Raw genomic sequence first — 22126 nt, forward strand, 5'->3', positions numbered from 1 at the left:
TTCATGGACACCAAAATGCAATATCAGTGGCACAACAGGCAGCACTCTCACCTCTGGTGCAAAAGGCTGTGAGTTCTGTTCCCACAACAGGTAGACGGATTGCACAAACTGCAGTGCTACACTCTTGAGTGTGCTATTCTTCAGCTGAGCCATTAAACAGAGGCCTTATCTGCCTTAGTTGGTGGTAGCTTAGATGGATGTAAAAGATCCCATGGCACCTATTGAAAAAAGTAGGGGTCCTTTAGTTGTACACAAAACTAACTTATTTACAAAGTACTTACATATGTAGAAATATATAAATATACAAATCTGTTTACACTTACTAATAATTTCCTTTACAATCATGCTAAATGTTCATCCCTTTTTGACCCTACACTAATTTTCCATAACCACCATCTGATTTTACATAATATTGTTGCTAAAATCCTTTTACCATTAAACATAATTTCATTTATTCATTCATTCCATATAACCCATATAACATAAAAGAAAACTTTTTATCTACTCTTTTAACATATTCTTTACTTTTATTCTTATAATAGCCATATTTAATCATCATCATCATCAGCCCCCTTTTTCCCATTTTTCTACATGGGGTCGGAACTGTCGCCATCTCTCTTGGTTCAGTGCCACACTCCTGCCTTCTTCAACACTCATGCCTGACTGTCATAGATCTTCTTCCACACAATCCAGCCACCTCTTTGCTGGACGTCCTCACTTCCTCTTACCTTCTTCCTGTCTGTCCCAAATCTTCCTCACCAGATTTTCTTCTGCTTTTCTGCACATGTGTCTGAACCACTGTAATCTGTTCTCTTTGATCTTTTTTGCAATTGGAGCTACTTTGGCTTCTGCTCGTATGCCCTAATTTCTTCATCTGTCCCACAGTGTGCATCTTACTACCCTTCTCAAGGCACCATCACTTTTAGCTTATTCAACTGTTCTGCCTTTACTGCCCAGGTTTCTGTAAAGTACAGCAGTCCTGGTCACACCGCCGTCTTGTGCACCTTACATTTCAGCTTCTTTGGCATTCTTCTGTCATAGACTACACCGGACACGCTATGCTAATTGGCCCCTCTGATTCTAGTTTTGACCTCTTCATTCAGACTTCACTTCTCTCCTTAACCACCCCAACCAGATACTTGAAGCTGTTTATCTGTTCCACTATCTTACTTTCTATCTCTATTTTCAGCTTCTTCTGATTTCCCCAGTTTGCTGCCATTACCGCTGTCTTATCTGTGCGTAGTTACATCCCATGTGCCTTTAGATTTGCATTCCATTCTCCTATCCTTTGCTGAAGTTCTAGCTCAGAGTCTGTCTGTACTGCCACATCATCTGCATACAGTAACTTTGTTGATCTTTCCCCTCCAACCTGTTTGCTAATGTAATCCATCACCAGTATGAATTGCAGTGGGCTCAGAGCTGAACCCTGGTGTACACCCACTCCCACTGGATACCCCTCTGTGAGGCCGGACACTGTTCGTACTTGAGTGATTGGGTCCTTGTACATAGCCTGCACTAATTCTACCAATGTTTCTGGGATTTCAAATCACTGCAGTACTGCCCAGATCACCTTTCTTGGGACCTTGTCATATGCTTTCTCCATGTCTAGGAATGCCCAGTTGGACTCTCTCCTCATCTCTAGCTTCTTCTCAAGTATCTGTCTCACTGCAAACATTGGGTCAATTGTGCTGCATCCTGATCTGAATCCGAACTACTTATCTCCCGTCTTACATTTTACTACTCTGCATATTCATTTATCAATCATCCTCTCCAGAACCTTCATGCAATGTGATAGGAGTTTGATGTCTTTGTACTGCCCACAGTTATGGATGTCCCCTTTGTTCTTGTACACTGATACGAGTACGCTTATTGCCCATATTTATTCATGTCCATGTTTATTGTTTTCCACTTCTTTTATATCTTCAAAAATCTTCTTTACATAGTTTTCCCCATAACTGTTTTACTCTTTTACATTTCAAAAACACATGTTCTGTTTCTTCTTCATTGCAATGTAAACATATCACTTTTCTTTTTATACGACATATTTCCTTTCTCTGGCAATTTATCTATTGCCAGAATCCATAAAAAATCTTGACAGTCTACTTTCTGATTACACCATTTGCTTCATAATTTTATAGCTTTAATTTTTTTCATCTGTTAGAGTTTCCCATGGCTCTACATAGTAATGTTTTATCATCACATTTTTATACAATGCTTTTCAATCTTTTTCTATATCATCAACTTTTATTTTCCACAAAAATATTTTTTTCTTGGTAACATTTTATTTCTTTGTTTATACACTCTTTTTCTCTTTTACTCTTTTTGTCCCAAAATCATCATACTTAAATTTATACTGTTTTACTACTAATCTCTCATCTTTTTCCTTTATCATCTTTAACACTTTGTACAAATTTAATGAAGCAGTGCATACCACTGGGTTAATTAACCCTAAACCTCCTTCTTCTTTATTTACATACAAAACTCCTCTTTTTACTGGGTTTAAATAAAAAAATATATACATATCTGCAAAAATTCCTTTTCAAATGCTGCTGGCAACATAAATGCACTTGCTAAGTATTCTATTTTTCCCGTCAGTACTGAATTTATCAAATAAACATTTTTTCTTAATGATAATTAATATGTTCCCCAGAAAAGATGTGTGCTTTATTTCTTCTATTGTTTTTTCCCACTGAATTCTGCTTACATCCTTTTCCCCAAATTGTATACCTAACACAGAAATTTTATTCATTATAAAATATATATTCCCAGTCTTTACTACATCACCCAAACCTTTACTTTTCTCTTTATTTATCCATATCTTCTCTAGACACTCATTTCTGTAAATTATTACTTCTTTAATCTAAATTTTTTTTTGCATATGTTAACATAACTGGAATTCTTAACCCTTCAGGTTTTACATACCCTGCCTCCTTCATTCTGTAATGTATTTCATATACTATCACATTCATAACTAATGTAAAGAGTATACAATTCACTGGGCATCCCTGTCTTATACCACACGTCATATGTACCTCTTGGCTTAAGCAGGCATTTACAAGTATTTTTACTTTATTATTATTATTATTATTATTATTTGCTGACATACATAATTTCCTAACGTTCTTATATTATAGTCTTTCATTATTACCCATAAGATTTCATGTCCATTTGTGTCAAATGCCTTAAGATCTCCAACCGATTTACATTTTTTCTTTTCATAATGTCATCCACAACTTCTCTAACTATAATTAATAACTTTTGACAACCTTTTTCCTTTATACTATACATGTTATCTTCCATAACATTTTCCATTTAGTTTCAAATCTCTTGCATTATTTTCATAAAGATCTTATAATTATTATTATTCAATACTATTGGTTCCCAGTTTTTTTATTCTCTTCTGTATTCCTTCCTTCATATGAATTTAAGTATTCCACTACATAATTCTTTGTGCATAAAACCTTCATTTAACCATGCATTCAAAATCTTTATTTTTTTTTGCCAATCCCTTAAACTTTTGTACATTTCATACCACGTTCCATCTGGGCCTGGAGCCAAATCTGTATTTACTTGCCCTGATACTTTATCTAGCTCATTTAAAAAATCTCTTTTTCCAATTATTTATTTTTTTCTGTTAACTTTTTTTACTTTCCATTTTTTTTACTACCTTCTTTTTTCTTTAAACTTTTTTTGCATATATTGTACTACATTACTCATAATATCTTCCTGAATTCTTTCTATTTGTCCTTTTACATTTTTTTATTTCTCTTATTACACTACCACATTCCTTTACTAATCGGCTTAAGTAACTTGATATTTCTTCTCTTTTTCCTTTTAAAATAGCTTTGATTATATAACAATGATTGCATTTTTTAATTTCTTTCATATAATTCTTTTTATTTTCCAAATTTCACTGCAGTTTTACTACTGTATTAACATACTCTGTTATGTTACTTCAGTATTAGTTTTGTATTCATAGACCCTGTTACTTTATTGCAGTTGTACTGTTGTATTCACAGACCCTGTTATTTTACTGCAGTATTACTAATGTATTCACTGACCGTTATTCTACTGCAGTAATACTATTGTGTTCACATACCCTGTTATTTCACTGCAGTTCTACTGTTGTATTCACAGACCCTGTTTTTTATGTCAGTATTACCACTGTATTCACAGACCCTGTTATTTTACTGCAGTAATACTATTGTGTTCACATACCTTTTTACTTTACTGCAATATTACTACTGTATTCACAGACCCTGTTATTTTACTGCAGTGTTACTACTGTATTCACAGACCCTGTTATTTTCCTGCAGTTTTACTGTTGTATTCATGGACCCTGTTATTTCACTGCTGTACTACTACTGTATTCACAGACCCTGTTACTTTCCTGCATCACTACTACTGTATTCACAGACCCTGTTTTATTACTGCAGTATTACTACTGTATTCACAAACATAGTTATTTTACTGCAGTAGTACCACTGCTCTCAAAGACCCTGTTATTTTACTGCAGCAATCCTATTGTGTTCACAGACCCTGTTAGTTTACTGCAGTTTTACTACTGTATTAACAGGCACTGTTATTTTACTGCAGCATAATTATTGTATACACCAACCTTGTTATTTTAATGACATTTTACTGTTGTGTTCACAGACCTTATTATTTTACTGCAGTTTTCCTGCTGTAGTCTCAGACCCTGTTATTTTACTCCCTCGTTATTATTGTATGCGTAGACCCTGTTCTTTTAATGAATTTTTACTGTTGTGTTCACAGACCCTGTTATTTTGCTGAATTTTTGCTACCATATTCATATACCCTGTTATTTTACTTACTATTAGTACTGTATTCACAGACCCTGTTATTTTACTGCAATCTTAGTACTGTATTCACAGACCCTGTTATCTTACTGCAGTATTAGTAGTGTATTCACATACCCAGTTATTTTAATACAGTACTAGTACTGTATTCAGAGACCCATTTTTTTACTGCAATTTTACTACTGTATTCATAGAACAGGCTATTTTATAGCAGTGTTAATACTGTATACACAGACCCTGTTATTTTACTGCAGTTTTACTGTTGTATTCACAGATTCTGTATTACTACTGTATTCACAGACCTTATTTTTACTGCAGTATTACTAATGTATTGACTACCCTGTTATTTTACTACAGTAATAGTATTGTGTTCACAGACCCTGTTACTTTACTGCAGTTTTACTACTCTTTTCACAGACCATGTTATTTTACTGCAGTAATACTAATGTATTCACTGACCCTGTTATTTTACTGCAGTTCTACTGTTGTATTCACAGACCCTGTTTTTATGTCAGTATTACCACTGTATTTACAGACCCTGTTATTTTACTGCAGTAATACTATTATGTTCACAGACCTTTTTACTTTACTGCAGTATTACTACTGTATTCACAGACCCTGTTTCTTACTGCAATATTGCTACTGTATTCACAGACCCTGTTATTTTACTGCAGTGTTACTACTGTATTCACAGACCCTGCTATTTTACTGCAAATTTACTGTTGTATTGACAGACCCTATTTTCCTGCAGTTTTGCTATTGTATTCATGGTCCCTGTTATTTCACTGCAGTATTACTACTGTATTCACAGACCCTGTTACTTTCCTGCATCACTACTACTGTATTCACAGACCCTGTTTTTTTTACTGCAGTATTACTACTGTATTCACAAACACAGTTATTTTACTGCAGTAGTACCACTGTTCCCAAAGACCCTGTTATTTTACTGCAGTAATCCTATTGTGTTCACAGACCCTGTTAGTTTACTGCAGTTTTACTACTGTATTCACAGGCACTGTTATTTTACTGCAGCATAATTATTGTATACACCGACCTTGTTATTTTAATGAAGTTTTACTGTTGTGTTCACAGACCTTGTTATTTTACTGCAGTTTTCCTGCTGTAGTCACAGACCCTGTTATTTTACTCCATCGTTATTACTGTATGCACAGACCCTGTTCTTTTAATGAAGTTTTACTGTTGTGTTCACAGACCCTGTTATTTTACTGAACTTTTACTACTGTATTCATATACCCTGTTATTTTACTTAGTATTAGTACTGTATTCACAGACCCAGTTATTTTACTGCAGTCTTAGTACTGTATTCACACACCCTGTTTTCTTACTGCAGTATTAGTAATGTATTCACATACCCAGTTATTTTACTACAGTACTAGCACTGTATTCAGAGACTCTGTTTTTTACTGCAGTTTTACTACTGTATTCATAGAACAGGCTATTTTACAGCAGTGTTAATACTGTATACACAGACCCTGTTATTTTACTGCAGTTTTACTGTTGTATTCACAGATTCTGTATTACTACTGTATTCAAAGACCTTATTTTTACTGCAGTATTACTAGTGTATTGATTGACCCTGTTATTTTACTGCAGTAATACTATTGTGTTCACAGACCCTGTTATTTTATTGCAGTTCTACTGTTGTATTCACAGACCTTGTTTTTTTACTTCAGTATTACCACTGTATTCACAGACCAGGTTATTTTACTGCAGTAATACTATTGTGTTCACAGACCATATTATTTTAAAGCAGTATTACTACTCTATTCACAGACCCTGTTATTCTATTGCAGTAATACTACTGTAGTCACAGACCCTGTTATTTTACTGCAGTACTACTACTATATTCACAGATCCTGCTTTTACTGTAGTATTACTAGTGTATTCACAGACCCTGTTATTTTACTGCAGTGTTACTATTGTATACACAGACCTTGTTATTTTACTGCAGCATTACTATTGTATACACAGACCCTGTTGTTTTAATGAAGTTTTACTGTTGTGTTCACAGACTCTGTTATTTTACTGCAATATTAACACTGAATTCATAGACCCTGTTATTTAACTGCAGTTTTACTATTGTATTCACAGAACCTGTTATTTTACTGCAGTTTTCCTGCTATATTCACAGACCCTGTTATTTTACTCCAGCGTTATTATTGTATGCACATACCCTGTTATTTTAATGAAGTTTTACTGTTGTGTTCTCAGACCCTGTTAGTTTACTGTAGTTTTACTACTGTATTCACATACCCTGTTATTTTAGTGCAGTTTTCTTCCTATATTCACAGACCCTGTTATTTTACTGCTGTTTTACTGCTGTATTCACAGACCCTGTTATTTTACTGCAGTGTTATTATTGAATACACAGACCCTGTTATTTTAATGAAGTTTTACTGTTAAGTTCACAGACCCTGTTATGTTACTGCAGTTTTACTACTGTATTCACACACCCTGTTACTTTACTGCAGTATTAATACCATATTCACAGATCCTGTTTTTACTGCAGTATGAGAAAACATACTAGATCTCATCATCACGAACATGGGGTCACAATGTTCAACACCGGAAGTATACCCCTCACTGGTGAGATCAGATCATAAACTAATCTCACTGGAAGTCCACATCCCGCCCCCACCCCAGATAAAAAAGACCACAGTGAAGAACTTCTCAAAAGCTGACTTCACACTTCTAAAGACTAGTGTGGTCTCTTTCAAGGCCCCTGAGCCTGCAGAAACCATTACTCAAGCCGCTGAATCACTTACAAATGCCTTCTACCAGCACCTACAGGACTGCATGGATCAGGCAATCCCAAACAAAACAAAGACTCTTTGTACCAAAGGCAAGCGTCCAGTCTGGTGGACCCCAGCCATAAACAAGCTCTACAACAAACGGAGGAAGCTACTACAGGATAGAGCAAAATCCTTAAAAGGGAAGACACCCTTGATCATTATAAGTAAAAAACTAAGATCTCTCATAAAATCATCCAAGGCAAATTTTGAGAGAAAAGTCGCTAAGGACTCAAAAGACAATCATAAGGCCTTTTTTAGCTACGTTAGAAACCTGGGAGGAAACTACCAGATATGCTCAGAATTAGTTCAAAATGATGTAAAAATCACTGAACCTACAGACATTGCCAACATACTGGCTGATAGGTTCAGTGCAAATTCCCCCCCCCCACCCCCCCAAAAGGAGAGATATCTATACCAGAGGATTGTAGCCCCCCAAACATCTCAAACGCTCAGGTGAGAACTGCTCTCTCCAAGGCGAAAAACACAGCATCCATGGGACCAGATGGTGCCCCCGGTTGTGTGCTCCACGAACTCAATGAGGAATTAAACCCGCAGTTAGGGCAGCTGTTTAATCTTAGCCTCACCTCAGGATACGTACCCAAGGAGTGGTGTACGGCAACTGTGGTCCCACTTCACAAAGGCGGTGCCTCCACCGACCCTGAAAATTACCGTCTCATCAGCTTGACAAGCCTGGTCTGCAAAGCTATGGAGAGGATCATAATGGAACTCATAAATAAAGACATAGGGGACTTGCAGACATTGGATCCAACACAGTTTGGCTTTGTCAAAGGCAGATCATGCCTTTTAAACTTGGTTGACTTTTTCGAAACCGTCACCAAGGCCATTGATGACGGCAAGGCAGTCCACACAGCCTACCTTGACCTGGCAAAGGCTTTCGACACAATACCTCACTCAGGTATCATTGAAAAACTCACCAGCTTAAATGTAAACCCATACATCACAAGATGGGTTGCAAACTGGCTAAGTGACAGAACCCACAGGGTCAGAGTTGCTGGCGCCATGTCAGACTCAAAGCCTGTCACAAGTGGTGTCCCACAGGGCTCAGTCCTGGGCCCACTCTTGTTCGGCATCTACTTTTCAGAAATACAAGCAAACACAGGAGGGTTATGGCTGACAAAGTTTGCAGATGACTGCAAACTGGGCGCCATAGTCGAGAACACATCTGACACAGATATCCTTCAGAAGGGTCTTATAGAAACGGATAACTGGTGCCAGAGCTATGGCCTAAAGTTAAACGCCAAAAAATGCATAGTCATACCCTTCGGAAAAAACAAGGTTACCCCTAGCTACCATATAGGTGGCAATCCACTAAGCACAGAAGAGGTTATCAGGGATCTGGGGACCCAGGTTGACAGTAACCTCTCGTTTGACACTCACGTTGCCAAAGTAGTTAGGAAGACCTTCTACATTGCCCACCTGATCATGAAGGGATTCACATCTAGATCAAGGGAGGTCATCGTTCCCCTGTACTCATCACTCATCAGACCAATGATTGAGTACAATGCTCCATTCGGAATGTATCTGACCTGACACCTGCAGCAATTGGAAAGGCCCCAAAAATTCCTCACCAAAAGGATAAAGGGTCTCAAAAATATGTCTTATGCTGCCCGACTGAAGGAACTCCAGCTCTATTCAGTCGCCATCGCCTGCTCAGAGGTGACCTGTGCCTGACATACAAGGCCATGTCCAACCCGGAATTGATGAACATGCTTCACCTCAAAAAATCTAAATCCATCAGAACTACAAGGGCAAGAGACTTAAACCTCGACACGGCTATCAATAGGACGTGCTGGAGGGACAGATTCATCACCCAGAGACTCCCTATGCTGTGGAACAAAATCCCGGAACATGTGAGGCAGAACACCTCGCTGGCTTTGTTCAAGAGAAATCTTGACCAATGGATGGGAGATCGCAGGTATATCCCAGGGATTACCTCAGTGTCACTGCTTGACAGAAGCACAGCAAAATAATGGGCATAGTATCCTTCAAACTAAAGGGGTGGCGAAAGCCACAAAACTCTGGGCTAGGCTTATAAATGCCCTTGGGCAGATGGCCTAGTATGAACCTATGAACCTATTAGTAGTGTATTCACAGACCCTGTTACTTTACTGCAGTATTAATACTGTATTCACAGATCCTGTTTTTACTGCAATATTAGTAGTGTATTCACAGGCCCTGTTATTTTACTGCAGTATTAGTACTGTATTCACACACCCTGTTACTTCACTGCAGTATTAATACTGTATTCACAGATCCTGCTTTTCTGCAGTATTAGTAGTGTACTCACAGACCCTGTTACTTTACTGCAGTATTAATACTGTATTCACAGACCCTGTTTTTACTGCAGTATTAATACTGTACTCACAGATCCTGTTTTTACTGCAGTATTAGTACTGTAGCCACACACCCTGTTACTTTACTGCAGTATTAATACTGTATTCACAGATCATGTTGTTACTGCAGTATTAGTACTGTATTCACACACCCTGTTACTTTACTGCAGTATTAATACTGTATTCACAGATCCTGTTTTTCTGCAGTATTAGTAGTGTACTCACAGACCCTGTTACTTTACTGCAGTATTAATACTGTATTCACAGACCCTGTTTTTACTGCAGTATTAGTAGTGTATTCACAGACCCTGTTACTTTACTGCAGTATTACTACTGTATTCACAGATCCTGTTTTTTACTGCAGTATTAGTAGTGTACTCACAGACCATGCACTAATTCTTCTACTTCCTTTATACTTACTGTTACTCTACAGCAGTTCCACTTTTGTATAACCAAACTGTATCTTGCAGTACATTAATTGAATATATCACTATTTGATTTTAATACGAAGTTTTAGTAGCTAGTAGCTATACATGTGATACTTCTTGAATGTGGCTTAGAATATATTAATATATGGCTTGCATTTATAGTATTAAAGGGACAAGTAATGTTACGGGAATGTGGTTTCAGAATTAATTTTAAATGGCTTGTATTTTGTTTTGCTGGTGAGGTAAATAGTTTAGCTGGCAGTGCTGGCTTAATTAAATGGAGCCATGGTCTGACACATGCCCATATTACTTGGAAGACTCGCCCAAGATGGTTAGCTTAATGGCACAAACTCTGCAGAACATTTTGAGGGCTAGCATGAACTGTTCATAAGGATGGATGTCAAGAGGCCCACTAGCATAATTATTACGGTTGTTCCTTTTATTGGATTTTGAATACTTAAAATTCCACAGCAACTGTAAAAAATACTATCATACATGACCTCTAGTGTGAGTCCACAACAGAGATATATAAAAGTGCTTTAAGTAACACCATGTTAAATGAATATGTAGAAAAACGTATTTTAAATGATGTAGACAGCACGTGTGCTTGTCCTGAAATTAAGGGAGTGAAATGCTGAAAATACATTTTCAGTTAAGGACTGGTGGATGTCTAAGAAATGCCAGTGGAAATGGTGTTGAAGAAAGTAGCAGGTGGTCATCATACACAATCTGTGGTAATCGACACAGAGATGCTATACAGGATCGAAAGGAAAACATAACTGCATTCATGGATATCTTATGCCTTACAGGCTAAACTAGACAGAGGCACCCAGGCCAGCTGAAGTTATAAGACTGGTGTGAGCCGTTCTCCTTAATAAACAGCATCTATTTTTCATGCACAATTAAAAAAACCTGAGAACATGAGCCAGATGGATTTCAGCCTTAATGTTACTACTCAGGACATGATCTGCTTTACTGATGTCTACCAAGAATTCTGAAAGGGACGTGCCTGCTCTTTTTTTACAGGGGTGCTGTGTGCTGCTGCTGCAGGAAACTCCTCTGCGCTGTACTGTTCGTCCACCGCACTGGCCTGCTGCTGTTGACCAGCGGGGCCTGGACCTTGCTGTTTGGTGCCGGCCTTCCCCTGCTGTTCCTTTTCTTGATCCTTTTTGGACTCAGAGTCTGACCCTGTTTCAGTCGTCATGATTGATTAACCTGAAAAAAATGTAAACATTAGGTTATTATTCTGAAGTGGAAAAAATAAAATAATTACTGTCCAAATTAAAAAGAGATCCATTGTCGTACTGTAATTCTGACCATGAAATGTAAACATACTTTCTTCCACAAACTGCAGTTAGATATTCCTACTACATGCCACAACCGCACCAGTGCCTGACACAGACTGGAAATTATAACCATAATCATCACATCAGCAAAAGACTGAAACTTGCAATAGCTTGCAGCTGCAGCTGTAACAGGTATTACACTGTGAAAATGTACCACGTTGGCAGTGACAATCACACTAGTTACTACATGGTGAAAATGTACGAGGTAGGTTAAGTGATTTACAGATAAATTAATGTGTACTCCTCACCTGCCTGCTGCTTCAGATAAATTAAGGTTTACACCTTGTCTGCTTGTTGCTTCATATAAATTAATGTTTACACCTTGCCTGCCTGTTGCTTGCAGAAATGTATACTTTTATCTCATGCTTGCATATTAATTATTACAATAAGAAAAAAATGCCCTAGATTTTTAGCTGCAAAGGCTCTTATCTAAAAAGTTATGAGTAATGCATCCACACTTGTTACACCCCCAAGCTTGTCAGTTCTCATATGACTTGGAACACTATACAATATTAATTTCTACAAATCAGATGATTTACCCTTTCCTCCATCAGAATCATGTTTTGCAAAACTGCTAATGAACAAAGTACAATTATTTTAATAAAGGTAGACCCACCCAAAGCATGCCTTCTGGAAATCAGTCAGCATAACACCTTAAATGTGAAATACCACTTAAAAAAAATAATTAATGATCCTTTGCAGAAAACTGAATAATATGCTAGTTTTACGTGTCATACACTAGCAACCAAGAACATAAATTTGACTGCCAATTAAAAAAAAATGAGAGATATAGCCCTGAATACCACAGATGGCCCAGGTAAAAGTGCTAGCTTGCCCATCCTTGGGGGGTGAAGTGGTGGTTAACAGTTAACATTAACAATCATAACTAACAAGTACAGCACAAACTGAGCGATGTGGTCTTTGTTTACCAAGCCATACTCAATAGCCTTCATTCAGTGTGTGCGGGACATGCATGTGCCAGAGGAGGGCATTCTAGAACTCTGCATTGATGACACTGCCCAAGTCCACCACCGGGGGTGAGCTAGGCCCTACATAAACATCCACACGGCCTGCACTACTGACCAGGGGGGTGAGCTAGACCCTACAGAAACACCCACACAGCCTGCATCACTGACCGGGGGATCACCTAGGCTCTACAGAAACACTCACATAGCCTGCATCACTGACCACGGGGATCAGCTAGGCCCTACAGATATACCAACACAGCCTGCATCACTGACTACTGGGATCAGCTAGCCCCTACAGAAATACCCACACAGCCTGCATAACTGACCGGGGGGGGTCAGCTAGGCCCTACAGAAGTACCCACACAGCCTGCATCACTGATTGAGGGATCACCTAGGCCCTACAGAAACAGCCACACAGCCTGCATCACTGAGCATGGGGATCAGCTAGACCCTACAGAAATACCCACACAGCCTGAATAACTGACCAGGGGCATCATCTAGGCCCTACAGAAATACCCACACAACTTGCATCACTGACCGGGGGATCAACTAGGCCCTACAGAGACACCCACACAGCCTGCATCACTGACCAGGGGAAGGAGATAGGCACTACAGAAACACTCATACAGCCTGCATCAATGACCAGGGGATCAGCTAGGCCATACAGAAATATCCACACAGCCTATATAGCTGACCACGGAAATCAGCTAGGCCCTACAGAAATACCCACACAGCCTGCATCACTGACCGGGGGATCAACTAGGTCCTACAGAAACACCCACACAGCCTGCATCACTGACCACAGGGATCAGCTAGGCTCTACAGAAACACCCACACAGCCTGCATCACTGACCGGGGGATCAACTAAGTCCAGGAGAAGTACCCACACAGTCTGCATCACTGACTGGGGATCAACAAGGCCCTACATAAACAACCACACAGCCTGCATCACTGACCAGGGGTATCAGCTAGGCCCTACAGAAATACCCACACAGCCTGCATCACAGAAGGAGAGCAACAGCACAAAGCACCACCATGTCTGCCTGAAAGAAAGCCCCCTCTTTTCAACTCTAATCTCCAAACTGGGGACTCACCAGCATCGGAATAATAAATGTGCCCAGACCAATTGGAGTAGGGCTGATGGGTGTCAGGCAATGAGGGCAAAGGTATAGAAAAAAAACATTCCCTCAAAAGCAGTTTTCAAAGTGAAAAATAATCAGTAAGTACATGATATCTTTAACGTAAAAATACATCAGGTTCACAAGTGATAGTAAACAGTAGTGATCATCAGTCAAGAATTACAACAGCTTTCTGAAACCAGCTCTAATTTTAAAAAGTATATTCAAAAACATGAGCTATATATTAAATACTTTATTTTTTGGTTTATGAAATAGTCAAAATGACGTCCGGAGTATAAATGGAAAATGTCAGGGAGAAAAAATGGTTAGGCACGACTCATCCAAAATCTTTACCAAGGAATAAGAAGTTTATGAATTCATATTAGGAGTTTGTAGAAACGTGAATAACTTTAAAGGCTTTTTGGATTCAGTTGTGGAGACTAGTGGGAATTCCTAAAAAAAAAAAAAAAAAAAAAAAAAGAGTTGATAACTTTCGAAGTATACAGGAAAAGGTCAAGGCTACATCGGTAATTAAATTAGTGAAAATATTAGTATAATTATGACATTTAATGACTTGAGGAAGGAGAAAACTATTTACAGAATTTAAATTAGGATCAAAGGCAATGTTATGCTTTCAGGTAGAAAGTTATGAATTCAAAGAAAATTGGTAAGTTGGACTGGGAAAGTGATAGAGAAACGACAACGGAATAGCTGGAACTGTCGTGGATGTATTAGTGAACTGCTTATGAAATAGGAAGAGATCACACAAGCAGCAGTGGAAGACGAGGAGTTCATTAGGGAAGATGTTAGTAAAAGATTAGAGAAGGCAGACAGACGGCATGCTGGGAGAGCTGTTTAAGTTGTTAGGACATTCTTATTTAGTTAGTATTTATAAGAAATGCCTGGCAAAATACAAAGTATAGGAAACATAAGAAATATGAATGAAGCACTGGCGATTCTTCCCAAAAAGAAGCTTTAAAATTCTGTCTAAATGGAGAACATTTAGTATCATGACAGGCAATTATAAAATATTTATGTGGTGGCATGGCATCCTAAACAGATTGAAAAATGAGAAGGTAACATTGATGCCAAGCAGATATGTACTACAAATGTACAAAATGTACTTCTGCATGACACTGCTATTACACAAGTACTTACATCAGGGAGTAGCAGTATTTTGGCTGCTTTTACTGCTTGCTTACAGCAATATCAGCTCAAAGCTTTTCATAAACTAGAACTGAATATTTTAGAAAACTGCTTTGGGGAATAAAGGGGTGTGAACACAGTGATTGAAATGAATTAAGATTTTGTGTTATTAATCAGAAGTCAATGTGTTTGTGAATTAGGCTGTAACAGGGCTACTGAAAGGAGTGTTTTTATAGGGATGTCCTTTGAGTCCATTACTGAGGTGAAATTGCTTGAGTATCACTGGCATGAAGGAAAGAAAGATGAAACGTGTAACACTGTCTGAAAAGATTGTCGGTGTGGTTTCTAAGAGTGTGCCGGGAATTATTTACTTGTTTTGGGAGATTTCTGCCTTTTTCGAGTTGGTATATATAAGTTTGGGGCTGTAGAGGGGTTGACCTGCAAAACACAATTAAAATTCATTTTTTTTCACCCTTCTGTGTCTCAAGCATGTTTTTTATCCTTTTGGCTTGTCAGGTTTCAGGAAGTCTGTGTTTCACAGTAGAAGCGTTACTGTGTATGGGTTATATAAACTTCTAAATGGAAGGGGTAGAAAGAATGTTAATATAACAAGTTAAGCAATAGTGAATGGAAGGATTTGAAATAGCTGATTTTGCATGAAATGTCTTTACATTTTAAGGGTTGAAGAGCTGGCAACGGCAATGAAGTTGAATACAGTCAATAAGTTTGCAAAGATCATGAACAAGTTGTTAGAGACAAAACTGAGTTCAATTATTTAAAAAATCTGAAACACATATGGGTTTACAGAAATGAAGGGTTTTATGAAGATTTTGGTTATATGATTTGTTGTTGAAAATCTAAGCAATACAGCCCAGGGAAAGGTAATAAACCACGTAGAGGAGAATGACAAAGAAAGAAGTTATTAAGTAAGACGAGAGGTTTTGCTTTTAAAACAGTTATTTTATCTGTGATTTCATAGGTAGGACTGCTACTTCGGATGCCTTTGAGATGGTAGTTGTTTAGCAAGCTGAGCATTTCCTATAACTTAGTGACCTCGATTAAATGCATTTATTTCCCAATTTTGAACAAATCAGTTATTGCATACACCCATTACTAACGGTTCTTCACTTACATTCAGATTCCTCAGGAGGCAAATAAAGCAGCTCGTGTGTCTTGTGATGCTCCTGCTTTCTGTAGTACCTAGTGGATGTCGACAATTTGATTTCTGATATGTCCTTTGCACTGTTCATTTAAATACCCCTCCTTGTATCCTCTTGCTATTATCTAGAGCTCTTCTTTCAGTTTAAAACATTTCTCACTATTTCAATCGCTTTTTGCTCTCCTTTTCTTGGCTACTTTTAAAACTTCCACAAATGGATATTTTATGTCGTGAATCTTCTCTGTATCTGGAATAGTTTTCTTGCTAGTCCTGGACAATCTCCCCATCTTCTATACATAGCTCCCTAGACACTCCATTAACCAGAACTAAATGTCACTGTTAACACTGCATGTTCTTTGAAAAATAAAACAAAGCAGTGGATTAACCCTGGAAGAAAACGCAGAGTGTAATTAACTGCTAAGCCGAGGTGAGTGGAGATGTAAAAGGAACTTGAGAGCAGATTGGAGGCATATGTTTTATGACTCATTTACTTAAACCATTTGGGGATAAAGTTAATTTTTTTCTTGCAAATAATCTTTAATGATAACTTTAATTTCTCTAAATCTTTGATTTTGTTTAATGCTCCCATTGTGTTGCTAGAACAAAGTTTTCACTTTTATGGACACTACTGGCTATAGCACGCAGAACCATTACTACAAATTGGAAAAGTGAGACTTCACCCACATTTAAAGAAAACATAAAACATCGTACTGAATGTATCATGAATGGAAATGAGGACCATTAGAATGAGACCAGAAAGAACCACATCTTATTGCAGCTCATGGAAGACAGCGATCGAAGTAATGGAGAGAAATGACTGTAATACCTCATGAAATGAAGTTTTAATTATAAAAATGTGTAATCTCTTTTAAACTTAAGACACCTTTCTAGTTTGTTTAGATTTTATAGTTGTTGACTGTATACAGTTGTTAACCTGTGTAAATTATGTTTTATATTGCAAAATTACAAAATCACATCCATTTTGTAAAATCAATAAAAACATTTAGGCAAAAAAAAGTATTATGGTTTAGTTTTCTTAGCTGGTTTGAAAGTACTTTCACTTGATTATGTAAGAAGAATGTGGAAGGATAGTCAATTAAGTATTCAGCCAAAATGGCTACTAACAACATCTTAGAAGGCTGAGATAATGGTCTTTGGAAAATGGCCACCTCTGGAAATTACTACATTGGTAATACATGCCTAAAAGTAGACCCAGTGGTCAGGGAGCAGGGAACATATGTTGATAGTAGCCTGGCCTTTGCCCATGACATGTCTACTGTGGTGAGAAAATAATTCTACGTTGCACAACTTACACAAGAAATGGCAAAGCCTCCAGGCCCAAGGAGGTCACTGTTCTGCTTCTCTTGATTCTCAGTTGACCAATCACTGAGTAAAATGCACCGTTTGGCATGTACCTGACCAGGTGCTTGCATCAGCTTGACAGACCACAGAGATTCCTCAGAAAAGAAATACAGGATCTCAAAGCCCCTGTAGTCTGTCTATTACAGACTGCTGCATTGCAATCTATTCCTACCCTACTACAAGGCATCTTCTGATCCCATGCTGATGGAAACCTTATCTGCAACAAACAGGACTAGTTGGAGGGCAGGTATGTATCACACAGATTATCCCTTCTCTGGGACAGGCTTTCCTTCCATGTGAAGCAAAGCTCATCCATAACCTTATTTAAATGCAACTTAGACCAGTGGATGGAAAATCTAAAATTCAACGGTGGTTATGCACCTATGTCTCTAATGGACAGTGGCAGCTTGAGAACATTTGATCTGTACAAACCTACATTGTAACCATAAAATTACTTGGGGTATTGTTGCATAAGCAATATTTTACTAATTTTGGGGTAAGGTTGGCAAACCTTAAAATGGCTCTTGGGCCAAAACTCTGGTAACCACCTACAAACCTACGATATCAAGTCAGTAACACTTTGACTGTAAGGTTTTTGCCCACCTCTGATGGACAGACATTAGTTCACTTTGACAGTGTAGTTTCATTAGGTCTTCAGGAGAGGAGCAATCTGGGTCAGCTCTAGAAAAGTTTTCAGATTTCATATTTTCAACATACTAGATAAGAATTTCTTCTAACAAGCATGTGTTTAAGACATTAAAAATATCTAGATTCTTGTAATTCAGTTGTTTTGAAAGTCATCCTTTGCCCCCGCAACATGGGATGAAACTGGATTTGGGATGAGACCCGCAACATGGGATGAAACTGGATTTGGGATGAGACCCGCAACATGGGATGAAACTGGATTTGGGATGAGATCCGCAACATGGGATGAAACTGGATTTGGGATGAGACCCGCAACATGGGATGAAACTGGATTTGGGATGAGACCCGCAACATGGGATGAAACTGGATTTGGGATGAGATCGGCACCTTTTTAGAAAAGCTGAAGACAGGAAGTTGTACAGACTAAATGCAGAATTTATGCCTCCTATTAGAAGAAAAAATATGAGATTTTCCTTGAAATAAAGCCTAAGGGAACACATAATAAAATGTTATTCTACTCCACTGCAACAACATCAGTATTAAAAACTGCATTTCAAATCCAAGTTAATTAAAAAAAAAACAAAGATAAGACGATATCTAAGACAATGTCAGATGTAAGGCATCAGTCTTTCAGGTAGTCTGACATGTACCACATTCTACCTGTAAATGATGTACATTGACACAAAGACATTCTGTCTATGTATACGACACATGACAAGTCAAAAATGTTAACAGTCACAGTTTAAAACTGTGGGATAGAAAAGACAATCCTCACCAAATGCCTAGTGCAAGATAATATAAAATTCTTACACATAAAGAAATATTTGCCACTAAAAGATGGTATACAGTGATGGAAGAACACTTTGCATGTCCTGTTGTGATGGGAATACCATTATATATATATATATATATATATATATATATATATATATATAGATATATACACATATATATATATATATATATATATATATATATATATATATATATATGGCCTGCAAGGCCATGGAATGCATCATGCTGGAGCTTATAAACAAAGACATAGGTAACCTCCAAACTTTGGACCCCACTCAGTTTGGGTTTGTAAAAGGTAGATCATGCCTTCTAAACCTGATTGACTTCTTTGAAGCAGTCACCAGAGACGCAGACAAGGGTAAGGTGGTGCACACAGTCTATCTTGACCTCTCCAAGGCTTTCTACACCATCCCCCACTCTGGTATTATAGATAAATTCATTGGACTGGGCATAAATCCCAATGTCACAAGGTGGGTGGCCAACTGGCTCACTGAAGAAACCCACACAACCAACTCCAACAACAACAACAACAACAACAACAGCCGACTCCAAATCCAACTTCAGACCAGTGAGAAGGGGAGTACCACAGGGTTCAGTCCTGGGTCCTCTCCTTTTCAGTATCTACTTCTCAGAAGTCCGGGCTAATACAGATGGTCTTTGGCTAATGAAGTTTGCAGATGACTGCAAACTAGGAGCCATAATAGATTCACCTAAGGATATGGACATTCTACAAAGAGGCTTCACTGAGACTGATGCTTGGTGTCAAAGTCATGGCCTAAAGCTCAATGTCAAGAAGTGCATTATCATCCCCTTTGAGAAAAACACTGTACCCTTGAACTACCACATAGGCAGTAGCCTATTAAACACTGAAAGTGTGATAAGAGACCTCGGGACACAGGTGGACAGTAGTCTCTCCTTTGATAATTACATCACCACAGTAGTCAGGAAATCCTTCTACATGGCACACCTCATCACAGAGGGGTTCTCCTCCAGAAAAAGAGAGGTCATTATTCCTCTCTACTCATCCATCGTCAGACTCATTATAGAGTACACTGCCCCATTTGGCATGTGCCTCGCAAGACATCTACAACAACTAGAAAGGCCACAGAAATATCTCATTAACAGGATTATCAGCCTCAAACAGATGCCATATGCAGACCATCTCATAAAAATCCAGCTCTACTCTGTCGCATATCACTTACTCAGAGATGACCTCTACCTAACATACAAAGCCATGTCTAACCCACAGCTGTTGGACATGCTACACTTAAAAAAAATCCCAATCTCTCTGGGCCACATGCTCCAGGGACCTAAACCTTGTCACCACAATAAACGGGACATGCTGGAGGGATAGATTCCTGTCACAGAGACTTCCCATGCTCTGGAACAGACTGCCCATTCATGTCAACAAAGCTCCTCATTAGCCCACTTTAAGAAAAATCTCAACAATTGGATAGGAAACAGGAAATTCACCCCGGGGATCACTTCTGTGGCTCTGATCGACAGGGGCACAGATAAATAATTTTCTTGGATGGTGAAAGCCAAGGAACCTCTTTTGGGTAGGCTTATATAGGGCCCTAGGGCCATTTATTCTGTGCATCACAGATTCAGAAAATGAAAAGTCTCATCCCATTATGGAAGTATGTCATTTAAAGCCATAGAAAGGTAGTTAATCTTTCTATCATGTCCAATGAAATCATGTTTGCTACAATAAAAGCAGTTTTTATGCACATTGTGTGTTGTAATGCAGAGAGTTGTGCAAACCAAGCAAATCTTTAGTTAAATGTTAACAGCTAAAGAGGCAGCAATTTCGTCCTCCTATGCTTTTCATCAGAAAACTCACAGCGGCTATTTCCTAAAGGATGTACTGCTTTTTTCTGCACTACTTACACCAGGCCGTGCAGTTTAATATAGGTATGGATGCAACTGAAAAGTTGCTAATAATTGCAAGTTACATGTACAGTTTAAAAAGTATGCTGAGAATAAAAATAGATTGGTACAGTAACAAGTAACTACTAAGAAAAACAAAAAAGTATCAGTCTGATGAAGCGGTGAGAGCACACTGTGAAAGCGCTTACTCTCTTTTGTGTGCATTAAAGTTTATTGATTTACCTTCAGCTGTGTTAGCTTCAGTACTGTTTTGTTTTTCCTAGTATATACATGTACAGTTTAGCTTGAAATTTCATAAATGAAGCAATATTATATTTCATGTTTTTACTGAATCATTTTTATTTTTCTATTTTACTCTTTGTTGACTGGCTTGGTCCCACTAGGCCAGTGTCTTTTTCAGGGGAGACCTGCAGTGGTATTTATATTACTAGGGGACATTTGGCCAGGGCATCACAGAACTTGTCATTGTTGTGAGGGGGACCCATTTTGCAGGAGCACTTCCTGTTTCCATTCCAGGTGCACAGGCAGCCTGAAGGAACAGGAAGGAAGATGGAGAGAGAAGGAGATAATGGAGTGGTGAAGGAAATGGAGGAGAAAGCAAATACTGAGACTGGAGGATGTGTGCAGGATTCTGAGGAGAGATGGAGATTAGTCAGCAAATGATTGATGCACAGTTACAACCCTCCAATTGGAAGGACTGTTGGCTGATTTACTTAAAGAATTGGGGATGCAGAAAAAAGAAGGAGATGTTTTCTGGGGGACATTATGGAACAAATACAAAAGGAGGATGCAGAGACAATCCTGAAATATAGTGGTGGGATGGAAAAGAAAACATATGCAGAGAAGGTAAAAGTAGGCAAACAGGCAGTAGCAGAAAAGAAGGCAGAAGAAAATGAAAAACGGAGGTGCGTGGTAAGGATTCATATAAAGGAGACAGAAATGGACAGGTATGAAATGTGGGGCAAATGAATATCTCATTTAGGTGTAAAAGCACATGAGGTAAGAGCATTTAATCTTATTAGCAAAGAGACATCTTGTGACATTATGTTTGACTGTTTTTTTCAATGGAAAAGTTTCTTGGAGAATATGAAAAAGAAAGACTGTAATCCATGGAATCTTTTTGTGATAAAAGCATTTAACAGGGAAACAAAAAAGAAAATTCCTGTACAATTTTGAACAGAAATGAAAAGAGAGACTTTGAAAGGACATTTGAAAACTTTATGTAAAAAAGTACTGGACACTGCAAAAGTTTATGACCACAGGGGTTTATTGACTGGTGGAT

The 22126-nt window shown here is 38.2% G+C and overlaps 1 protein-coding gene across 1 annotated transcript in view; it reads right to left on the reverse strand.

The window, feature by feature from the left end:
* Positions 1-22126, reverse strand: part of EPB41L3 (erythrocyte membrane protein band 4.1 like 3) — a gene marked incomplete in the record, with an annotated part of 1523429 nt that overhangs the window by 1162839 nt on the left and 338464 nt on the right. The window contains 1 exon segment of the mRNA XM_044066506.1: positions 11425-11630. Within this exon segment, the coding sequence (XP_043922441.1) occupies positions 11425-11619 (195 nt within the window).

The sequence above is a fragment of the Protopterus annectens genome, chromosome 3.part1 (assembly GCF_019279795.1).
Source record: "Protopterus annectens isolate FY-2018-M chromosome 3.part1, PAN1.0, whole genome shotgun sequence".
NCBI classification, from domain to species: domain Eukaryota; kingdom Metazoa; phylum Chordata; order Ceratodontiformes; family Protopteridae; genus Protopterus; species Protopterus annectens.